The sequence below is a fragment of the Vigna unguiculata genome, chromosome 5, assembly GCF_037176805.1.
Source record: "Vigna unguiculata cultivar grain cowpea cultivar isolate G323 ecotype 2 chromosome 5, ASM3717680v1, whole genome shotgun sequence".
NCBI classification, from domain to species: domain Eukaryota; kingdom Viridiplantae; phylum Streptophyta; class Magnoliopsida; order Fabales; family Fabaceae; genus Vigna; species Vigna unguiculata.
Genome location: NC_140796.1, coordinates 54,462,238 through 54,481,581, shown reverse-complemented (window position 1 = coordinate 54,481,581; position 19,344 = coordinate 54,462,238). Strand labels below are relative to the sequence as shown.

At 34.0% G+C, this 19,344-nt stretch overlaps 2 protein-coding genes across 3 annotated transcripts; one reads left to right on the top strand and one right to left on the bottom strand.

Annotated features, from left to right (window-relative positions):
* The first annotated feature begins 97 nt into the window (after positions 1 to 97).
* On the top strand, positions 98 to 4,427 carry LOC114185390 (RING/U-box superfamily protein). Of its 2 annotated transcripts, XM_028073087.2 has the most exons (6): positions 98 to 255; positions 841 to 943; positions 1,263 to 2,104; positions 3,069 to 3,194; positions 3,277 to 3,568; positions 3,816 to 4,427. In XM_028073087.2, the coding sequence occupies exons 3-6, from the start codon at positions 1,434 to 1,436 to the stop codon at positions 4,002 to 4,004; spliced, it is 1,278 nt and encodes a 425-aa protein (XP_027928888.1). In that variant the 5' UTR covers positions 98 to 255; positions 841 to 943; positions 1,263 to 1,433; the 3' UTR covers positions 4,005 to 4,427. The 2 variants fall into 2 exon arrangements, with proteins under 2 accessions (XP_027928888.1, XP_027928889.1); XM_028073088.2 differs by lacking the exon at positions 841 to 943 and having other exon boundaries at positions 122 to 255.
* A 362-nt stretch (positions 4,428 to 4,789) lies between these two features.
* On the bottom strand, positions 4,790 to 18,162 carry EMB2753 (tetratricopeptide repeat (TPR)-containing protein). The gene is made up of 26 exons (XM_028072931.2): positions 17,884 to 18,162; positions 17,029 to 17,107; positions 16,752 to 16,834; positions 16,513 to 16,662; positions 15,830 to 15,945; positions 15,208 to 15,313; positions 14,736 to 14,807; positions 14,523 to 14,638; positions 13,600 to 13,732; positions 11,816 to 11,893; positions 11,673 to 11,726; positions 11,513 to 11,583; positions 10,638 to 10,692; positions 10,454 to 10,549; positions 9,724 to 9,852; positions 9,534 to 9,616; positions 9,212 to 9,442; positions 8,808 to 8,940; positions 8,628 to 8,735; positions 7,610 to 7,741; positions 7,379 to 7,435; positions 6,926 to 7,023; positions 6,747 to 6,805; positions 6,551 to 6,662; positions 6,007 to 6,107; positions 4,790 to 5,549 (listed from the first exon to the last, which is right to left on the bottom strand). Exons 1-26 carry the CDS (start codon positions 17,932 to 17,934, stop codon positions 5,380 to 5,382), a joined length of 2,673 nt encoding a protein of 890 aa, XP_027928732.2. The 5' UTR covers positions 17,935 to 18,162; the 3' UTR covers positions 4,790 to 5,379.
* Between the last annotated feature and the right edge of the window lie 1,182 nt (positions 18,163 to 19,344).

Sequence of the window (19,344 nt, the reverse complement as noted above, 5' to 3'; positions counted from 1 at the left end):
CGGTAGAGAGAGAGCGCGTGGGACCACACGACATCATGCCTGTGTTTCCGCTTCGTTTCTTTTATTTTATGAGAGACGTGTTAAGGCATTGCTGACGTTATATTAATATTTCAATTATCGATAATATGTTATTATTTTTCGGTTCATTAAACGTTTGTTCTGTTTTTGTTTGTTTAGTAAAAATCGAAAATCTGCAGCAAAAGAAACGGCACACACAGTGAGCTTGGAATCGTTTGTTTGCGTGAGCTGAATCAGGTGAACACTTTCTTCTCCACACTCACATTCCTTTTTGTTTCGTTTTTTTCTGTAACTTCAGCTTCCTTTCAGCTTTCGTTTCGATTTATTTTGGTTCCGATGCCAAATGTTTTTTCTGTTTCTGTTGGTCGGATCACACTGTTTGTTGCTATAATGACACACGCAAAGTGATCAATTTATCAGTGAAACGGATTCGGTGGGATTGGGTTTTGTGTTTGACTCGGAATTAAGATTTACTAGGTTTCTGTTTCTGGAAAAACTATTTTCTTCTGAATTCACTGTTACCTAACTTTAGTAACTATTTATCACCCTGGATTTTGGACCTAATGTCATGCTTGCCCCACTTTAAACCCTTATTTTATGCTCAATTAAAACCCTTACTTTACTTGTTTTGGAATTGCATTACATCCTGTTGTTATTGGAACTAGATCTTTGTGTAAATAACGCTCAAGATAATCTACTGTTATAAAATGCACTACTGTATTCTCACTTTCAACATATAGATTACATTGGATAAAACAGTTTACAGGTGGAAGTGGTAAGATTTTAATGTATAGAGTTATCTATCTGTGGCTACTTGATCAGGAAAAAGGTTAATACCCCTTTCAAGGCCCGGCAACATTTCTCCATATTTTGTTTGGAGTATTACGGTGGATTTGAGTGGCATCAGGAATCAAATCAGGAGAAGGTGCGCGTTGGAAACTTTGTTGCTACCAATCTTGCCTTATCGTGTTTTACTTTGGTGATTTAGATGAATGTCAATCAACTATGTAACTATCTATGACGGCAGATTTAGTTCCAAATGCTATCTTCGTCCCACTTTACATACTGTTGTTATTGGAACTACATCAATGTGTTAATAACATTCAAGATATCTACTGTTATAAAATGCACTATAGTGTTCTTGCTTTAAACATATAGATTACATTAGATAAAACAGTTTATAGAATTAGTGAGTGGTGAGATTTTGGTATATAAAGTTAATGTATGTGTGGTTACTTGATCAGGAGTAAAGTTAATCCCCTTTCAAGGACGGTGAGATCTTAAAACTTGAGGATTGGAATTGGAGCATCGCGGGGGATTTGTACGTCATCAGGTATCAAATCAGGAGATAGTGCAGGCAGGAAACTTTGTTGTGACAAATCTATGCCTTATCGTGTTTTACTTGGGTGATTTAAATGGATGTTACTTCTCTGGGTTCAAATAGCAATACCCAAACCGACCAGCACCCTTTGCTGATGGAGCAACCGGAAAATCATAATGGTCGTCAGCACGTAATTGACATTACTATGAATGGTGAAGCTCTAACTATGTCTTCCCATATTGATCAACACTCTGAAATGCATTTACCGCACAATGGTGATCAACCAGCTGGGGACACACAAGATTCCACTCATCAAGCATCTTCATCTTCTGCATCCAGATTAAACTCTAGGAATTCAGCTTCACTAAGAAGAGGTGAAGGATATGGTCATCGTGGTCGGAGTCCATTGAATTCTGGACTTTGGATTTCTGTTGAGCTTTTTGTCACTGTGAGTCAGATCATAGCATCAATAGTCGTTCTGTCGCTGTCCAGGAATGAAAATCCCCAGGCTCCATTATTTGCATGGGTTGTGGGTTATGCATCTGGTTGTGTTGCCACACTTCCCATTCTATATTGGCGTTTTCGAAACCGTAATCAAAGCAATGAACAAGATTCCTCTCAACCATCTCAAGGATCTTCTGGAAGCAACCCTCCAGATCGTACCTATACTGCCATCTATGTTTCTCATGTCTCAGACGAGGAGAACGGTAATGCTACACAATCAGCCACGAGAAACACTATAATTCCTGGAGCCTTTACTTCTAGGTATGTTTTTTTTTGCCCCTCTCGTTCTTATCAATTTTTTTTTCTTACTCGGGGGGATGGGGGTGGGAATAATAATTTTGGTTTTTGAATACACTCTTAGTTTATGGTTTAACAGGCAAATAACCTTATTCCTGTGATGTACTTTTTTCCCAATTCATTATGGGTGGAGTTGGGATTGTGGTTTTCAATTGATTGAAAATGTCCAATATTTAACTCGAAAGAAAGGCATATATATATGACTTTTATTTATTTGGCCACCTTTTTTTTTGTTTGGTGGGGGTGGGGGTGGTGTTCGAAACAAAGTAGCCAAGGATTCAGATGATTAGAAGTAGAAGAAGGACGAGTGCGTATTAGTTTTTCTGCTCCCCATATAGGAGACCCTGGCAAGGTTTTATAACTCAGCATGGGCTAAGATGTCCTGAATTATATATTATCCTCCTCATCTGGTTGTTCAATTTTCAATTAAAAGTAAGATTTTCATATATTATATCTGGAACCAATGATGAAAATGTTACTTAAAGTTTGGATATTTGTGATAAATTGATGTACAAGATGTGACGGCAGATTCTTTAGTGGTGACGACATCTTTTTTTTGTTGATGACAATGAGTATAATCGTAATGGCTGAATTGACATCTTATTTCCTCAAAGGTTATCGATGTCAAATTCCAGCTTATACAGTACCTTGCCTAATATTGTCTACATTTAATAAATTCTCCAGGAAGACAATTTCCTTGTTAAATTACAGAGGAAATGAAATATGTTTCGAGATTCAACTAGAACTTGGTGACTGGGAAAGATAGGAAGCCTTGAAATATGTTGAAGTTGTAACACTATTTCCTCGTGATGCTATTTAATGATAAATTCAACTGGATACAAAACCTTGAATCTCAGTCTGATTGCATCATGTTTAATGAACTCCTACCACACTAATAAGAACAGAATTTTTCTTTGCTAAATTGCAGGCTTAATGGATTGGTAGACCATTTCAAGATGGCCTTGGATTGCTTCTTTGCAGTTTGGTTTGTTGTTGGAAATGTTTGGATCTTTGGAGGTCACACTTCTCCTTCTGATGCTCCACAATTATATAGGTACCTTAAACACACTTTTTTTTTTGCGCAGCCAGTATTTTACAATCTTGAATCTTCAAATAATCTTGGCCATTTCATGCAGGTTATGTATTGTTTTTCTTACCTTTAGCTGTATCGGATATGCAATGCCATTTATACTCTGTGCAACTATATGTTGTTGCCTGCCTTGTATAATTTCTGTTTTGGGCATTCGGGAGGATTTTTCTCATAATAGAGGAGCAACAGTGGAATCAATTAATGCTCTACCAATCTTCAAGTTCAAATTGAAGAACAATGAAAACGTTGGTGATCAGGATGCCAATGCAGTTATGGATGAAGGTGGAATTTTGGCTGCGGGAACAGAAAAAGAGCGAGCTATTTCAGGAGAAGACGCTGTAAGTTTAATGGGGGTCACTATATATATTGTTTTGAAGTTATGAATTAACAATATTTACCTCAAAGTCTATGCTTACCTTCTGCCAAAAGAAGAACGAATACCAAGTTTTAGATATAAGTAGAACCTGTGAGTGCAAGTGATTCTTAAGGATGGACCAATGAATTTGTTGCCAAGCGTTATGATTTGTGATCCTTCACATGTGGTGGAGAATAATTTGACCGAGTAAATTTCTGAATTTGTTGCAGGTTTGTTGCATTTGCTTAGCAAAATACGCAGATGATGATGAGCTTAGAGAGTTACCTTGCTCTCACGTTTTTCATGTGGTGTGTGTTGACAAATGGTTAAAGATAAATGCATCATGCCCTCTTTGTAAAACAGAAGTTGGTACGAATAATGGAGAGTCACCTTCAGCCTGGGAATCAAGTACTCATTAGGTCAGAACCAACACAGTCAAAGTTCATCTCAGCTGAATATTCCCCGTCAAGTTGCAGCTTTTCAAGTGTACATCATTAAACCTTTGGATTCTACTCTGAAGATGAGATCCAAGATAATGCAATTCAAGTGATACCTTGAGCATGTGTGATGTTACGTTCTAGTAAAAGGTAAAGGATGTGTTTTTACCAGCTCTAGTTACCCCTTTTTTTTTCTCCCCCAACATATTTGCACCGGTTATACATACTCACCAAGTATTATTTGTAGAAAAATAGGATGTTTCGAATCTTTCTTCGTTTATCTGTTGTCCATCTGTACATATCAAAAATTTTACTGAAAATGTTGATTTTTTCATTTGACACTGTAAAATGAGCTGAATGTTTTTCTTAAATGTTGTTTTGACATCATCATGATGTCAATCTCAAGCAGCTGTTTCCCTTCGCTTTGTTTATTATTTTGCATTGATCAAATTTATATACTTTACTTGATGTCCAAATACTGCCTGACTATAGTAAATTGCTTATTTTAAGCCAAAAATAAATTATCAATTGTTTACTTTAAACACTTCCGTCATAAACTTCTGCGATTCACATGTTCATATAACGAAAGAACAAAAATAAACGTACATGAGGAGTTTAGGTAAATGGATTTCAGGTGGCAGAAGGTATTTGGTGTAGGAAACAGCAAGCGTGAAAATTTAAAATCCAAGCGAACAGAAAAGAGACTGAATATAGTTTGCAAATATTATTAGAATTGTAATGAATGTATAATATAATAGCACAACTAATTTACTCAAACTACAAAATTATGGTTTTTATGCCACTGGTGTCTATTTTTTTTAAATCATAATTTTTACAAGTCTTCTCAACCTTCTGCAATATTCATCAACATCAGGATTTTCAAATGGAATCTAAAGCAAAATTTTGAAATGGTTAAATAACTAATAGCTAATACATGATAAATGAGCCAACAAACATGACAAGTTCAACATTCTCTCGGGGTAGATGGTGGCCGAATGCAGGACCAGGAACTTAAAATTTCTGCAGCTCTCCCTGCGAAGTAAACAGTAAACTTTGGACGAAGATGCACACACCTTCGGAGCCTTCCCTCTTAACATCAAGGGAAAAAGGGGGTGAGCAAATAAAAAATTCAACCCAAAAACATAATAACGGTAGTTATACACATTTGCAAATGGAACACATCAGTTTAGAGAGGAGAACTCGTGCAAAGAAAATACGTTCGTGAGTTGTCCAGAATTTTGATATATTGCTGGGAACTGCAGCCTAGTTTAGGTGGTGTTTCAAATGCAGCTTGAATTACCAAACATCCAAACTAGGTAACTACCAAACCATTTTTTTTGGCTTGTCTTCAACTTCTTCAGATGGTTAGATCTTTAAATGCCTCTAGTTTCCCATTTGATGGGGTGGATTCCACATGATTAGAACTCCCATTTTCAGTGCTCTTCCCTATCTGATTAAAGGCAGAGCTACGACTGCCCTCAAAGTAGGTGGAGTATGGGAAAAACTTGGCACAACGCTCTTTCCATCCTGCAAGCAAATTTACCATTTCCAAATTGTATCACTTTCTATTCCAAATGGACTTAGCTGCAGTCATGGCAGAATTGGTGTAGAAGGAATGAGAGAAGTCATTGTGATGCATCACTACAATGGGTGTCAAAATAGCAGACGTATATAGAAAGAAGATATATAAACACAAATTTCTGAAGAAAATTCTGAAAATTAAGAATTTAAATTTCCCTTTCGCAGTGATAACAGAAGACATTTTAGTTAAATGTTATGTCAACAAAAACATAAATTTCAGTTAAAAAATAACACTTTTGATTTCATTATTATTTTTCCTTCTTAAAATCATATAAATCTCCTCATCAGAGCAAGCACTAAATTGTTAACTAAGAAACCAAATACGCACAAGTCTTGAGATCAGAAGCACATACATACTTAATATATCCCAAAAAGTTCATGGCGTACAAGCAATGATACTTACTTAATGCCGCATCATCATCAACAAGCACTGTTCTAAGAAGCTTATGAACTGCAATACAATCTTTAAGTTTCCATTCCCCGATCGGTTCAAGCACACCATTTCTATAATAACAAAATATTGCATTAAATATTGCCCTTAGTTTAGAAACCAAAACCGAGTCTAGAAAGGTAAAAACAGAGATTTAATTATAAGAACACACTGCAATAAACCCAAACACTTACATTGCGAACAGCAACCCCCAAAAATTATAGGATAAGATATGTTTGTGTGTTTGTTCTAAATTTTTTGTTTCTATTTAATTCCCACATCATATTTCAAAATATCTTTGATAGATAGCTAGGTAAGGCAATGAATTCCAGTTAACTTTTTCAGACTGTCAGTCAAAATGTGATTAGCACGCCGAGACGTGTCAAGCAATGCTGAAGTACGAAATATAAAAATTTTACCCATAAACAGGCGTGCATCACATGCATGAGCGGTGTACAAATTTGAAGACATGACACGACTTGATAGCACGAAACTTGAGGTTCTGTAAGAAGATTACCTTGGCACAAGATTATTTGTTGACCCTTCAATCAACTTGACAGCCTCAGGCCTTTTGTTGGGATCCAAAACATACAACATTTCCCCAAAAGCAGCTTTATGCATCAAAGAATCTGCAAACAAGAGGGAGAAAGAATGAGAGATCTTTACAATCAAATTTGAACCATTTGAATCTTCATCTTATTGCCGAGTATCACCTTCATGTTTTTCAAGGAAAGAATTATTTGTCTCAAACAGAGATTTTCCATGCAGCTGACTACATAAAAATAACAACCAGAGAAAGGTAAAAATTAAATCATAAATTAAGAAAAATGAATATAGGGGACCACAAAAGACAATAAAAAGGAGAAAAATGTAAATAATTGCAGAAGAGAACCTAATAGTTTGGCGCTCAGCGTCCAAGACACTCCAAACAAGTTTCTCACTGTCAGTCACAGGAGCATTCATGGATCCCACTTTATTGAAGAATTTAATCTGCAACACGTTGACTTAAAAATGAATGATAGCTAAGAATCATTTTCCTTAATGAAGGAAAAAAGAAATAAAAATAAAGAGAAACTGATATCCTCAAAAGCAATAAAAATAAAACAAAAGGGAGGAGGAAACTTCGTGTGACTTATAAGTCAAAGGAACAGATTTTTGAAGATTATCTAATTTGCATGTACAAAATGCTAAATATAAACAAAAAAAAAAAGATGACATGCACAATTAAAATCAGATACTGTTAAGCAATGTTCTGATGTTAATAAACGTTAAGATCCTAAACTCTACAATCCAATGACATGCAATTTGATTTGTTGATTTTGTTCTTCAGAGAAATAAAGCATACCAAACAACGATGAGAATCAGGGTGTTCAGCATCCAACCTCAGTAACTGCTTAACAGCCTACAAGTCAATAGATTGAGAACAAAACATATTTAATTGGCATCATATTCAAAAATGGGAAAGTACAAAACCTGACAATTAATAGCTTTGAGTATGATGCTGTAACCCACCCCACCCTAGGCTAAAAAAAATTGAAAAAAATAAAAACTTGACTCTCATTTTACATATTTTTACCTGGAAGGCAAGTAAAATTTTCTGTTTCCTCATATATAACTCAAAAGAGAGAATGTGTGTCTCCAACGAGTCAGGTGAATTCTTCTGAAGCAGCTTCAGGTATTTTGTGGCTTCCAACAGCGGATCTTCAACCTAAGCAGGAGAAAAAATGCACAAGGAACAGTAAAATATCAGCATCAACAACTACAATAACTAATTATGCATAATTTATCAGAATTATTTCCATCAAAAGTATCAATGAACTACATATCACTGCTGATTAGTTTTTCATAAACCAAATGATGAACTATATCAATTTTGTTAATACATGTTGACAACGAAACTGTGAAAGCTGTCTTTGGATTCAACATGGCGTTTTATCCAAGAAACCTTTTTCATTAAAAATGATTGGAAAAAAAAATCCTAAAAATAACATAAAGAACATTTTTAGCCAAAATTACATATTGAATGTCTTGCACATGTACAACTGCGAAAGCTGTTTTTGGATTCAACATGGCGTTTTATCCAAGAAACCTTTTTCATTAAAAATGATTGGAAAAAAAATCCTAAAAAAAACATAAAGAACATTTTTTAGCCAAAATTACATATTGAATGTCTTGCACATGCATGCACTACACCTGTGTAACCAACCACCAAAAAATTCTCACACACAGACGCTTATACATCCTGCCAAACCACTAGAATGGGATTGAAATGATTTTTAAGGATCCACCTTTGGAACAACTAGGATTTGTGAGAGATAAAATAAAGACTTCACCAAATATATTCTAGGAATGCAGGAACATGACGTGGAACCGGAGCAAGTATGACTAAGTTGTCAATAGCTCAGTTCTTTCTACCATTTTTAAAATTTAAAAAAGATCTACACAAGATCTAGCATGAGGAGTCTTGTTAAAGATATGATTGTTGTCCATCATGATGACGAGCCTTCATGGCTTCACATAACATCTTGGACTTTTGAATAGTTGGTTCTTGATTATACTATTGCTAAATGAAACTAAATGTATTGAAATTTAACCTGCGTCAATTTTTCACCACGTGGATCAGGATCAACAGGTTTTGCATGCCGTTTCCCAGACTTTGATACCCCACCAGCACTTGATTCTTCATTTTTTATTTCTGCCTCCTAAAAGAAAAAGAATTAACATGAACACCTTTTCAGTAAGAATTTCCCCACAGAATCAGAAGCAGTGATTACTTTCTTAGCTCTAGCTTCTGCCTTTCTTTGTTTTTGCCTCATTTTCTTTTTCTGAGAAGGAAGCAACTTAGACATGCCGTTATCTTCCTCAGCTGTTGACTTTGGAGGAGAATCATGCAATTTGATATAGCATCTGCAACCACGAACATTACAAGCATGAGAACATAAATACAAGATCAAAGGGGAATTCCATTTGCATGAGAACATAAATACAAGATCAAAGTGATGCTGTTTTAAGTCACAAAACTATAAGAAATCACCAAAAACAAAAGCATAAATAAGAAATTCTTGACCTCTCAAGGACGCAAAGCAGGGAAACAATATACACAGTTATATAGTTGACTGAATAGCACTGACTAGGTTAATAACACACAGTAAAGCATTTAAGAACTGCATACGTTCACCTGATAGCTCCAACAGCAGCTTTATGAAAGTATGCATGCGAATGCAATTGGTCTTGAAATTTAAGCATTTCCACGTATTGACGTAATGTCATTTTCCTTAAGCAGTATGAATGAAAATCAAATTGATCTTCTGTAATATCAGCATAATGCTTCTCCACAGCTAGAAATTTCTTTAGAGCAAGTCCAAGATCACCTTGGCGGAAATAGCTTTCAGCAGAGGCAAGCTCGTACCTTCAAAATGTAGATGCTGCAGTGTGTTATAAAATGAAACCATACTATAGCTGGCCACATACACAAATATTACACATTATTAGATACAGACCACATGCACTGCATATCATGTAGGTTGTTGTGCTGATCACCATCTTTTGTGAACAATACAGCAGTTTTTTCAGCCAAAGCCACCTGGACATCAAGGTAATGGTCCAAAGAAAGTCAGAACAGGCATAAGAGGAAACCATACATATTACAACACATGAATGTGAATGAAATCAAATATACAGATAGAAAACCTGATCAGCCTGCAGCATCCGCTTAACACATTCACTATTTACATAACGATCAGCAAGATCCATACATCTAGCTTCATCTGCAAATGCAGCAGCAGCAACCAAATCACCAGCATGCTTCAGTATCCGACTCTGATATATGAAAACACCCATCAATCATTCAATTAAACAAGTTTTTCTGCTTGCTATAGACTGTTAATGCAAGTTGCCACCCTGATCCCAACTACATCCATTCTGTTTTGAAGAGAAAGTTAATAGATGTAGAAGAGGGAATTCATAGGGGCTGGAAAGAAACACGATAGCCTTGACAGAGGGCAGCAAATTTAGAGGAGAGGAGACTTAGGGGGCATCCCAAGATAACTAACTTGCATCTCCGAGAATACGTTTGCAATATATACCTTTCGGTTATAGAGAGTAAGGAAGGAATTTCAACAAATCTTCCCCTTGGTTTCCTTCTGTTTTCTTCTTTGAGGGTTCCTCTCATTTATCCTTTTCTATCTCTATATTATTGCTATGCAGTAGGTTCTCTTTTTGTAAGAGTTCACTTTTCCAATAATATAAATACAAGTTATATTCTGTTTAGAGTACAAAATTTATACATAAAACAATTTTGTATGGTATACAAATGCTGTTAATTTGTTCTCCAGACACATCTGTTATATACATCACCATGCACAAACAAATTTATATAATAGGGAATTAGAAACAATTTGGTGCATGAATATAAGCAAACCTTGACTGAATACAGATCAATGACAGTAGGCGTGTGATGAATAGCCTCATCAATTTTAGAAAGAGCAATTTCATATTGGCCCAGTCTGTCATAATGCTGCACAGTAAAAACTCACTGAGTAGGAAAAACAAACGGAAAACCTACAAAAAGGTGTTTCAGAACATACAGAAAAATAAGAACAAACCTGAGCCAAGAAAAACAAAGTCCACATCAGGGTTGAAGGTGGCTCTTTTTCCATCCTGATACAGGATGAAGATTGATTGTTACACAAGAAAAAGTTCCAAAGTATAAAAACTTCAATGTAAACTATAAGACTCTTTCCCATAATTGGATAGTATCATTCTTATTACTTCTTTCAGCTCTTTGTGCAGTCTTTCTTTTATCTAATTTGACATATTCTCCCCTTAGATGTACATTGTCGGTGTTGTATTTTTTATAAATGTTTAATTTATGTTTTTAGGCCCTGAATTTTGAGGTAAATCTGATCTTGATCCTCAAATTTGAGGGACTAAAAGCAATTTTAGGAAATTATTTTAGTCCCTTAGTATTTAGGGATTAAAACTATAGTTTTCAAATTTGAGGAACTAAAGTGAACTTCTTAAAATGTTGGGGACAGAAATCAGATTCATCCTAAATTTTAGAAGAATATAATTAAGTTTTCTATAACTTTACAAGATGGGCCAAAAATGGTCATTAGAGAGAATGAGATTAGATTTTTCCCAAGAAAATTTATGAAACGAACATTCTTGACAACATGTAGTAGCTCAACATGCCTGATTTGTGTTGGCATTATTTGGGGAAGAAAAACACTAGACAACTTAGAGAAAATTTTCTGAATAGCATGAGTAAATTATCAATCCATAGAACAAACTATTAATATCAGAATCATAAATTATTTAACTAACTAATTACTCCAACTGCTACTAACAAATTCTCTTTCCTCTGTCCGAACTCCTAACACGAGATACATTAACATAGGCAGCCATACACCTTTACCTTGTATACATCGTTATCACAACTCTACAACATATATGTTAACAAGCATATCTCAATTCTTACCGTCCAGGGTATTGACCAGTGGACTTAAGTGAACTCTCTAACTCAAGAATGATCTGTTCCAAAACGTCTGCCTGGACAGAAATGAAAAAATAGAACTCAGAACCAGAAATAATAACAAACTATATTATTTAAGAAAATGAATGTTAGTAATAAAACTGACCTTCCTAGGTTGATTGTATAACGAAGAAAGATCGGAGAAAAGAGATGGAACTCCCTATAAGCAACACAAAATGTAATCCCAATTTAATTTTGAAAGTAGTGAAGTAGGCAGAATATATCACACCAAAATAGATCCCTGTTTACCTTAGTTAGGAGAGGCTTAATATAACTATCTGCTGCTTCTCGAAACTTGTCACCTTGTAAAAAGTCCAGTGGTATTCTCTGAAAAAATAAATAAACAGACAGTAGTGTTGGGTGAGCTTCATTCGAAAGATTAGTGGTCAAATTGTACTACTCATGTTGACAAGACAAAAATACTAACATTATGCCACCACAAATTCTTATGTATTACAGATCAGTGGAAGATGCACTCACAATGATCTGGAGCTTTCTCCCATCAAAACCAGCGTAGCCATATATAGCAACCATAGAAACGAGGAAAACAAAAACTAACACTGACTACTGTTGGAATAGATTAACTTGTCTGTTCATCTCTGAAAAAGCTGTTTTTATGATATCTATCTGAAACCTAGGTGTAGTGTTATGACCCAAAATGAGAATGATGACCCAGTGAGTTAGGAGAACTGCTGTGAGAAGGGTAATCCAATTACACATGTCAAGCCCAAGAGTAATAGAATCAGACCCAAGTATCTGGAAGACTATACCACCAATAAGTTGGGAAAGGGTGCATGATAATGTAGCCCTTCTTCAGATTAGCCTTTGTATATCTAATGAATAACTCAAAAGCGCATTCACATGCACATAGTGATGGCAAAAAAATCGGTATGCATGATAAAATCTGCAACAGATACTAGATGAATTTCTTTAATGGATACTTAATGGGGATAGGTATTTTAATTACCCACTTGTTAAAGGCACGAGTATATGAGTAACATAGTATCCAACCGGAGGATACTTGTTATCCGCTAATAATTGTTAATGAATTTTATTTGGATACTTTAAACAAACAAATCAAGTTATCAAAATAAAGTTATTGATGAGAGAAATATTAACCATTGGAGAACTGTTTATATTTTAATTTTATATGTGCATTTTTTTTATTTGGACCTACAAATTGTAGTTGTTTTTAAAAAGATTGATTTTTAAAATTTATGCTTTATGGTCCAACGTAATTAAATTTGGATTTTAAAAAATTTAAATTTATTGGCAATAACATTTTATTATGTTTATTCGAATTATAGTTTAAAAATAATTTTTTATTTAAGTTTACATTTTAAAAAAATACTGTTAAATAATGTTATCTAAAGCAAAAAAAAAAAATATCTACTGGTATTCATAAATATATGGTGGTATTTTTTTGGTGTGTACTTGTTGGGTAACAGGGTGAATTTTTGAAATTCAGCATATGACAATGTACTGATAACCAAATGGATATTCACATTACTATTAATATTGTATTTCATGAGAGAACCAAACACAAAGAAATTGTTTGTCATTTTGTTCTAGAGAAGTTGGTGTCCAAGGAAATTTGCATAAGATTTTCCGCTCCAATGATTAGCTTGTGAATATTTTGACTAAATTCTTGAGAGGACCTTTATTTAAATTTATGTCTCAAGCTAGATGCATACAATGCTTATAATCCAGCTTGAGTGAGACTGTTAAAAGAGGTTAACTTGTTCATATATGAAAAAGTTGTTTTTTTATGATATCCATCTCTCTCCTAGGTGTAGCTTTTCTTTGTATTTCTGATGTAAGAACTCATACATACATGCATGGATTAAGGGATAAATCAATCTCTTAAGCATTTTTCTCATATTTTCATTCTGAAGTACAACAGTTAGTAAACTAATATACCACCAGGGGGGTTTCTCCTTTCACAAAACATAATTAGTAAATGCAGGTTGTGACGCTAAAAGACAGGTATTAAAGTAAATATGATACCTAACTACAAGAATTGGCTGCCTTACCTTAACAGCAGAAGACCACTTATATTGCTGCTCAAGTGTTTTGTACAAGGCATCCAACTGATCTATTTCATCAGGAGAAAAATGGCCATTTTCTGAGTATAATCCAACACATTTTTGGAGGCCTTCGTAATATCTAAGCATCAACATGAAGCATAAATAATTGTTTAGTTTCTAGAAGTCAGTGAGATCGTAGACAGGATAAAAAGCAAACAGAATACAAAGGGGAGTTATTGCACAACCATCGTGCACCACTAAACGAATTAAAGAGTTTGTCCCAAAGCATTTTGGAGGCATTTACGGAATCTAAATATCATGTGAAACAAAAAGGGTCTATTTATTTCTAGTCTTAGGAACTGTTTTCTATTTTTTAAAATAAAAACATGTTTGATAAGAGTAGTTTCGAAAACTTTTCAAATTAACATCTAGTTTAGGATTTAAAAAAAAAAAAAAAACAGAAATATGAGTTGTTTTAGTTTTCTACTTTCAATTTGCTATTACACATGTTCTACCTTACACTTCAATAATCAACCGTAGATGATAATAACTGTGAGCAAAATATCACTACATACATATGGAGGATGGCATGGCAGAAGATAGCTAACAACACACTAACACTATAGAAAAACAATATAAATAAAATAATAATAATAAAACAAACAAAATATGTTAAGAACCATAGACTAAATTCCTTGTTCAAGACATAAACTACTAAGAACCTCATTTTCATTAATGGCAAACTACTAGCAATCTCATTTTCAGCAAGTTCAAAATAACAGATTTGAAAAAACAAGAAAGTAGAATAAAAAAATTGAATAAGCAGAAAAGGAAAAAGGGAAAAATGGTAGAAAAAACGTAAAATGAACACCCAAACAGATTGCAATTCAGGCATTCAAACTTAAAATGCACGTCGCCAGAAAGATCACCTATAATTGTCAGGATTCATGCTAAGTAATGCACGGAACAATTTCTCCCCTTCTTCTAAGCGACCAAGCTTGATTAGAAGTGAGACCTCTTGCTCTTTATATGCAAGCTTATCAACCTATAGACATATAATAAAAAACAGGTAAGATATCATGTTTCACATTCATACCAAGTTGAATTATAAAATTACCTCAATCAATAAATAAAAAACATACAATTTTTAACTCTTTCTTTTGCAACTCCTCAAGAGCTTTCTGGAAAAATCCACATTCTTCCAACAAGGAGATCTGGATGAATATATTTGATACAGAAAATCACCATGTCAAGGAAATGATAATATTGGCATATGAACAGTATGTAAGACTCCACATTCATAAGCATACACAAGTGTTGAAAACAGAAATATTCACATTTAACACAACACAATTTACCTAGATCAAGATATCCGAAAAATGTATATTAGATTCTGAGAAAGTTATCTATGTGACTTATAACAACAATACTGCGTAAAAGTAAAAGTAACATCAAACAAAAACTCTTACAGTAGAAGCCTGTTGAAAATCCTATCATGTTATGACACTAGACACTTAAAGTAAAAGTTACACCAAACAAAAAATATGTGAAGCAGCATTAAGCAATAAACATTAAACATAATAAAATAGATGATGCAACAGCCGGAGGAAAGACCTTATACAAAAGCATTTCTCCATGTTCACACCGTTCATTTTCTGGAGGATAATCATCTTCCAAAGTCCCTTCATACGCTTCAAGAATTTCAATAGCCTTTGATGCACTGTTTCATATGAAAAAGCTCAGTACAAGAAAATACCAAAATAAAATTATATCATATGAAAAATAGCCATCAATACTGAAGCCTTGGTGTTAGCATGATCCAAAGCTTCATAGGAGAATTGTGATTTTGGTGCAATATAAACAACGTTTGTGCCGAAATCTTCACCCACAACATTACCAAGTCTAATCACATCCTAGACCCACAAGAATACCCCACCCAACCTTCCACCTGTCCCCAAAATATGGGAAAAAGAAATTACTTTGTTTTATGAAGCACTTCATTTTAGTTACATTTTTCAGTATTTTTATAATTATTTTTATGACATTCAGGAATTTTGAGTTTTAATTATAATTTTTTAAGGCATTTTATAATTATTTTTGGGACATTTAGAAATATTATGTGCATCAAGAACATGGAGATTGCCAAATTCATGACCTTTACAAATAATTGTCATAGGATCCTAAGAATTTAGTATGTATGTATTTGTATATGCATGTATAGCCACACAAATCATACCTAGAGTTCAAATGATGTGCAACAGCAAAGCCAATCCAGTTCATGCGATGATTTGACTTGAGTGTCAGAAGTTGTTGTCGTGTCTCAACAAAGCCAGTTAAATCTCGCATTTGAGCCTAACAGTAGAAGTAAAAGCACATTCACACTTAGTCAAAACACTTAATGAATTATAGAAGAGTTCACTGACTGCGAGTGCATGACATGAAAAGTGATACATAGTAAAATATCATTGAAAAGCATTTGGGTCTGTTTGAATCATAAAGAATTGTTTACCATCCATTTTCCAATTAGCTTTAGTTCATTGTGCAGCTTAGGGTCATCAGGAAATTGAGAGAGTTTAATTACTCTTCTTCTGAATTGTATTAAGTATTAATATTAATTAAAATTAATCTGTTCATATAAACCATTTAACTGAGTGTGAATTGTCCAATCAAGAAATTCAATGAAAATCATTTTTCTCTTATTTTTATCTCCAACTGCATCCTCAGACTCTTCAGTGATGTGACTAACATACATATCTACTTGTGAGCTTCATCAAGAGTCATAAATGAACCTAGATTGGAAATTAGAGTATCATAAAAGTGCAATTGCTGGCAATCATGGTAAGTTAAGTTCATGATAAACTTTACTACATCTTGATAATACCAACATGAAGCTTTGCATATGTGATGAGAAAATGCTACCTGTAAAAGTGACAAGTCCCGCAATATTTCAATATTGTCAGGATCTATTTTCAATGCATTGCGATAGCACTTTATTGCCTCCCTATATTCTCTGTCTGACCGATAAAGGAGACCAAAAACATGCCAGCAAACATGACTTTTAAGGTCATTCTGCACCAGAAAAAAACACTAACCTTGAATCACATTACAAACTTTGACGGGGAAGATAGATAAATGGTACAAAATCAAAGGCAACCAACCTTCAATCCTTGGCGAACCAATTCATATGCCTCAGACTTGCGATCCATGCAATTCAACGTCAACCCCTTCATTGATAAAGTTTCTATCAACCAGAAGGAGGGAACAGACACATAAATAATAATAAAAGAAAAGGATAATTAAGAGATGGAGAGAGAACAACATAGGTTAGGAAATAACATCAATTTTCGTGGGTACTCATTTAAAGGAATAAGAAGAAAGTAAATATCCCTGACCAGAAAGGAAAGGCACCGAAAAACAGGTACAGAAAAATTCTACCTCCATGGTCTGGGAATTTTTTCAAAATGGCATCCGCTGCTTTAAGGCCCTTTTTGTATTGTTTGGTTTCATAGGATTTCTGCAAGAATGCAAACATGGAAAATAAAGTCAGGCCCCACCACAGTACCAACAGCACTTGCTTGAAAAATTCCCAATAATCAAGATGATTAAAATCGAATTACACAAAGTAGTAAGCACACATTTGTTTTTCACATTGAGAAAACCAAACACCAAAAAACACTCCTAACAGAAGTAATTCCACGGTATAATCTGAGAGTTTGGTCATATAACATATACATTTATCTACAGAAAGTTCCTTCCACTGCTACGAACAAGAACAACTCCCAAAATATCCAAGTCAACGAATTCACTACTTCAAAAATCTTATCACCATTTATTCCATTGTTGATTACGCCATGCTATCGGTACATGCATTGATAAAGACAGCCCCATGCATAAACCGGGTGAGAGCAAATCAGGATTCCTTCCAGCTCCCTATAGCCGGGAGGGGAAAAGGAGATAAAAATACAGAGAATGCAATAAACTCAAAACTGCAGAGTTAGGGAAGTTTCAATCCCGCTCGAAGTAAATCTCATAAGAGCTGAAAAAACAACACATCAAAGCATCGCAGAACTACAACCAAACCTGAATGCTCTGATTATCATCATTTAAATTTGAATAAAGTCTGTAGCGTACTATCACCAAACAAAAAAGCGTAAAAGAGTGCTAAGGATAACAAGAGAATCTAGGGTTTTTCAGACGAAGTAGTAGTAATCGTGGAAGCAGAAGAAAATGACCGAGTTGGATCGAAGAAGGGGACGGAAGCATAAAATTAAAACGAGAACGGAAGCTTACGACAATAAGCTTGAAGAGGTTAGCCTCTTTGGGAGGAAGAGAAGCACCCATTGGTGGTGGTTAATGGCAGCGACGGGAGAGAAAGGAGGTGGTGGATGGCGTGTGTGTGTGTGGGCGCGTGCAATGCAGTGCAACGCAACCCTACTGTCAAAAAGAAGAGAGGGAGCACTGCTGCTACGTTCTACTGTTTCTCCTTTTCCTTTTTTCTATTTTTGTTTAATCCTAATTTTCACGGCACAAAGCAACAAAGAACTTGTGCCTGCGTGTCTCTTCTCTGCCGCCTGCACCCGCATTCAGTTAACTTCCATACTCAAATTTCTACCTAGTACTTCACAATTACCATAATTGTCGGTTCGGGTCGGTCTACAATGGCCCATTAAGTTTTTTTTTTTTTTAACATTGGATCCATACTGCATACAAAACGAGTAAAATACAAAGTTTTATGCTTTATTTTAATCGATTAAAAACATAAATCATAATATGTAAAATTATCGTTTTTTACATAAACTTTCTTTGCACAGTAATACATAAACTACTAGTAATATTGTTGTATTTTTAAATTAAAAAATTATCATAAGTAAGTTTTATGTTTTAAAAGAGATAATATCTCATATATTGATCCTAATAATGTTAATAATTAATCTAATGAAAAAATATTCGCCTTTGTGAGTACTTATGGATAAAATTTGTGATGAATAGTTATACATGTATGTATTTATTACTGTGAGTATTTTAATATTTGTTTATAAACAGATCAGGTTCAGTATCATATCATCTATATCCGCAAGTATCTGTTACCTAAAAAAATTAAAATTAAAATTTAATTTGTGTTTTATTAATTAAATTTCATTAAATTTATATTTTATTAGATTAAATATAATAAAATTAAAATTTAATTTATATTTATATTTTATTTTATTTTTAAAATTTATTTTAAAAATTTATAAACAATTTTATTTAAATATTCACATATACTTACGAGTTTTAAAATATCCACGAGTATTTTTTAAATGTATACATATCAAATCACAAATAGATAATATCCTTATCCCATCGACTATCATTCCCGGACAGTTTACAAATAAGACGATTTACAAATGAAATATTTTTATAAATTAGATTACGAGTAAATACTATCCTAGAGTATCATTTCCAATAACAATGTTATCTAATCTCATCTTAGATAGTAACATCATAAGTGAATTATTATGTACTCTTCAATACTTTTTACATGATTGAGTTCTAGGTAAAAACAATTTATATAATACTTCATGGGTAATATAATCAATAAAATTAGATTAAAAAGATATTTTTATGTAATACAAACAATTAAAAATTCGTTAATTTCATCCCTCATTATACCGAAAAATCCTTCTCCATTCCATCACTCAAATTATCCACAAACTTTTTAAAACAAAAGCACAACCTACTTGCTCTTGCGTCCCCATAAATAGTAAACAT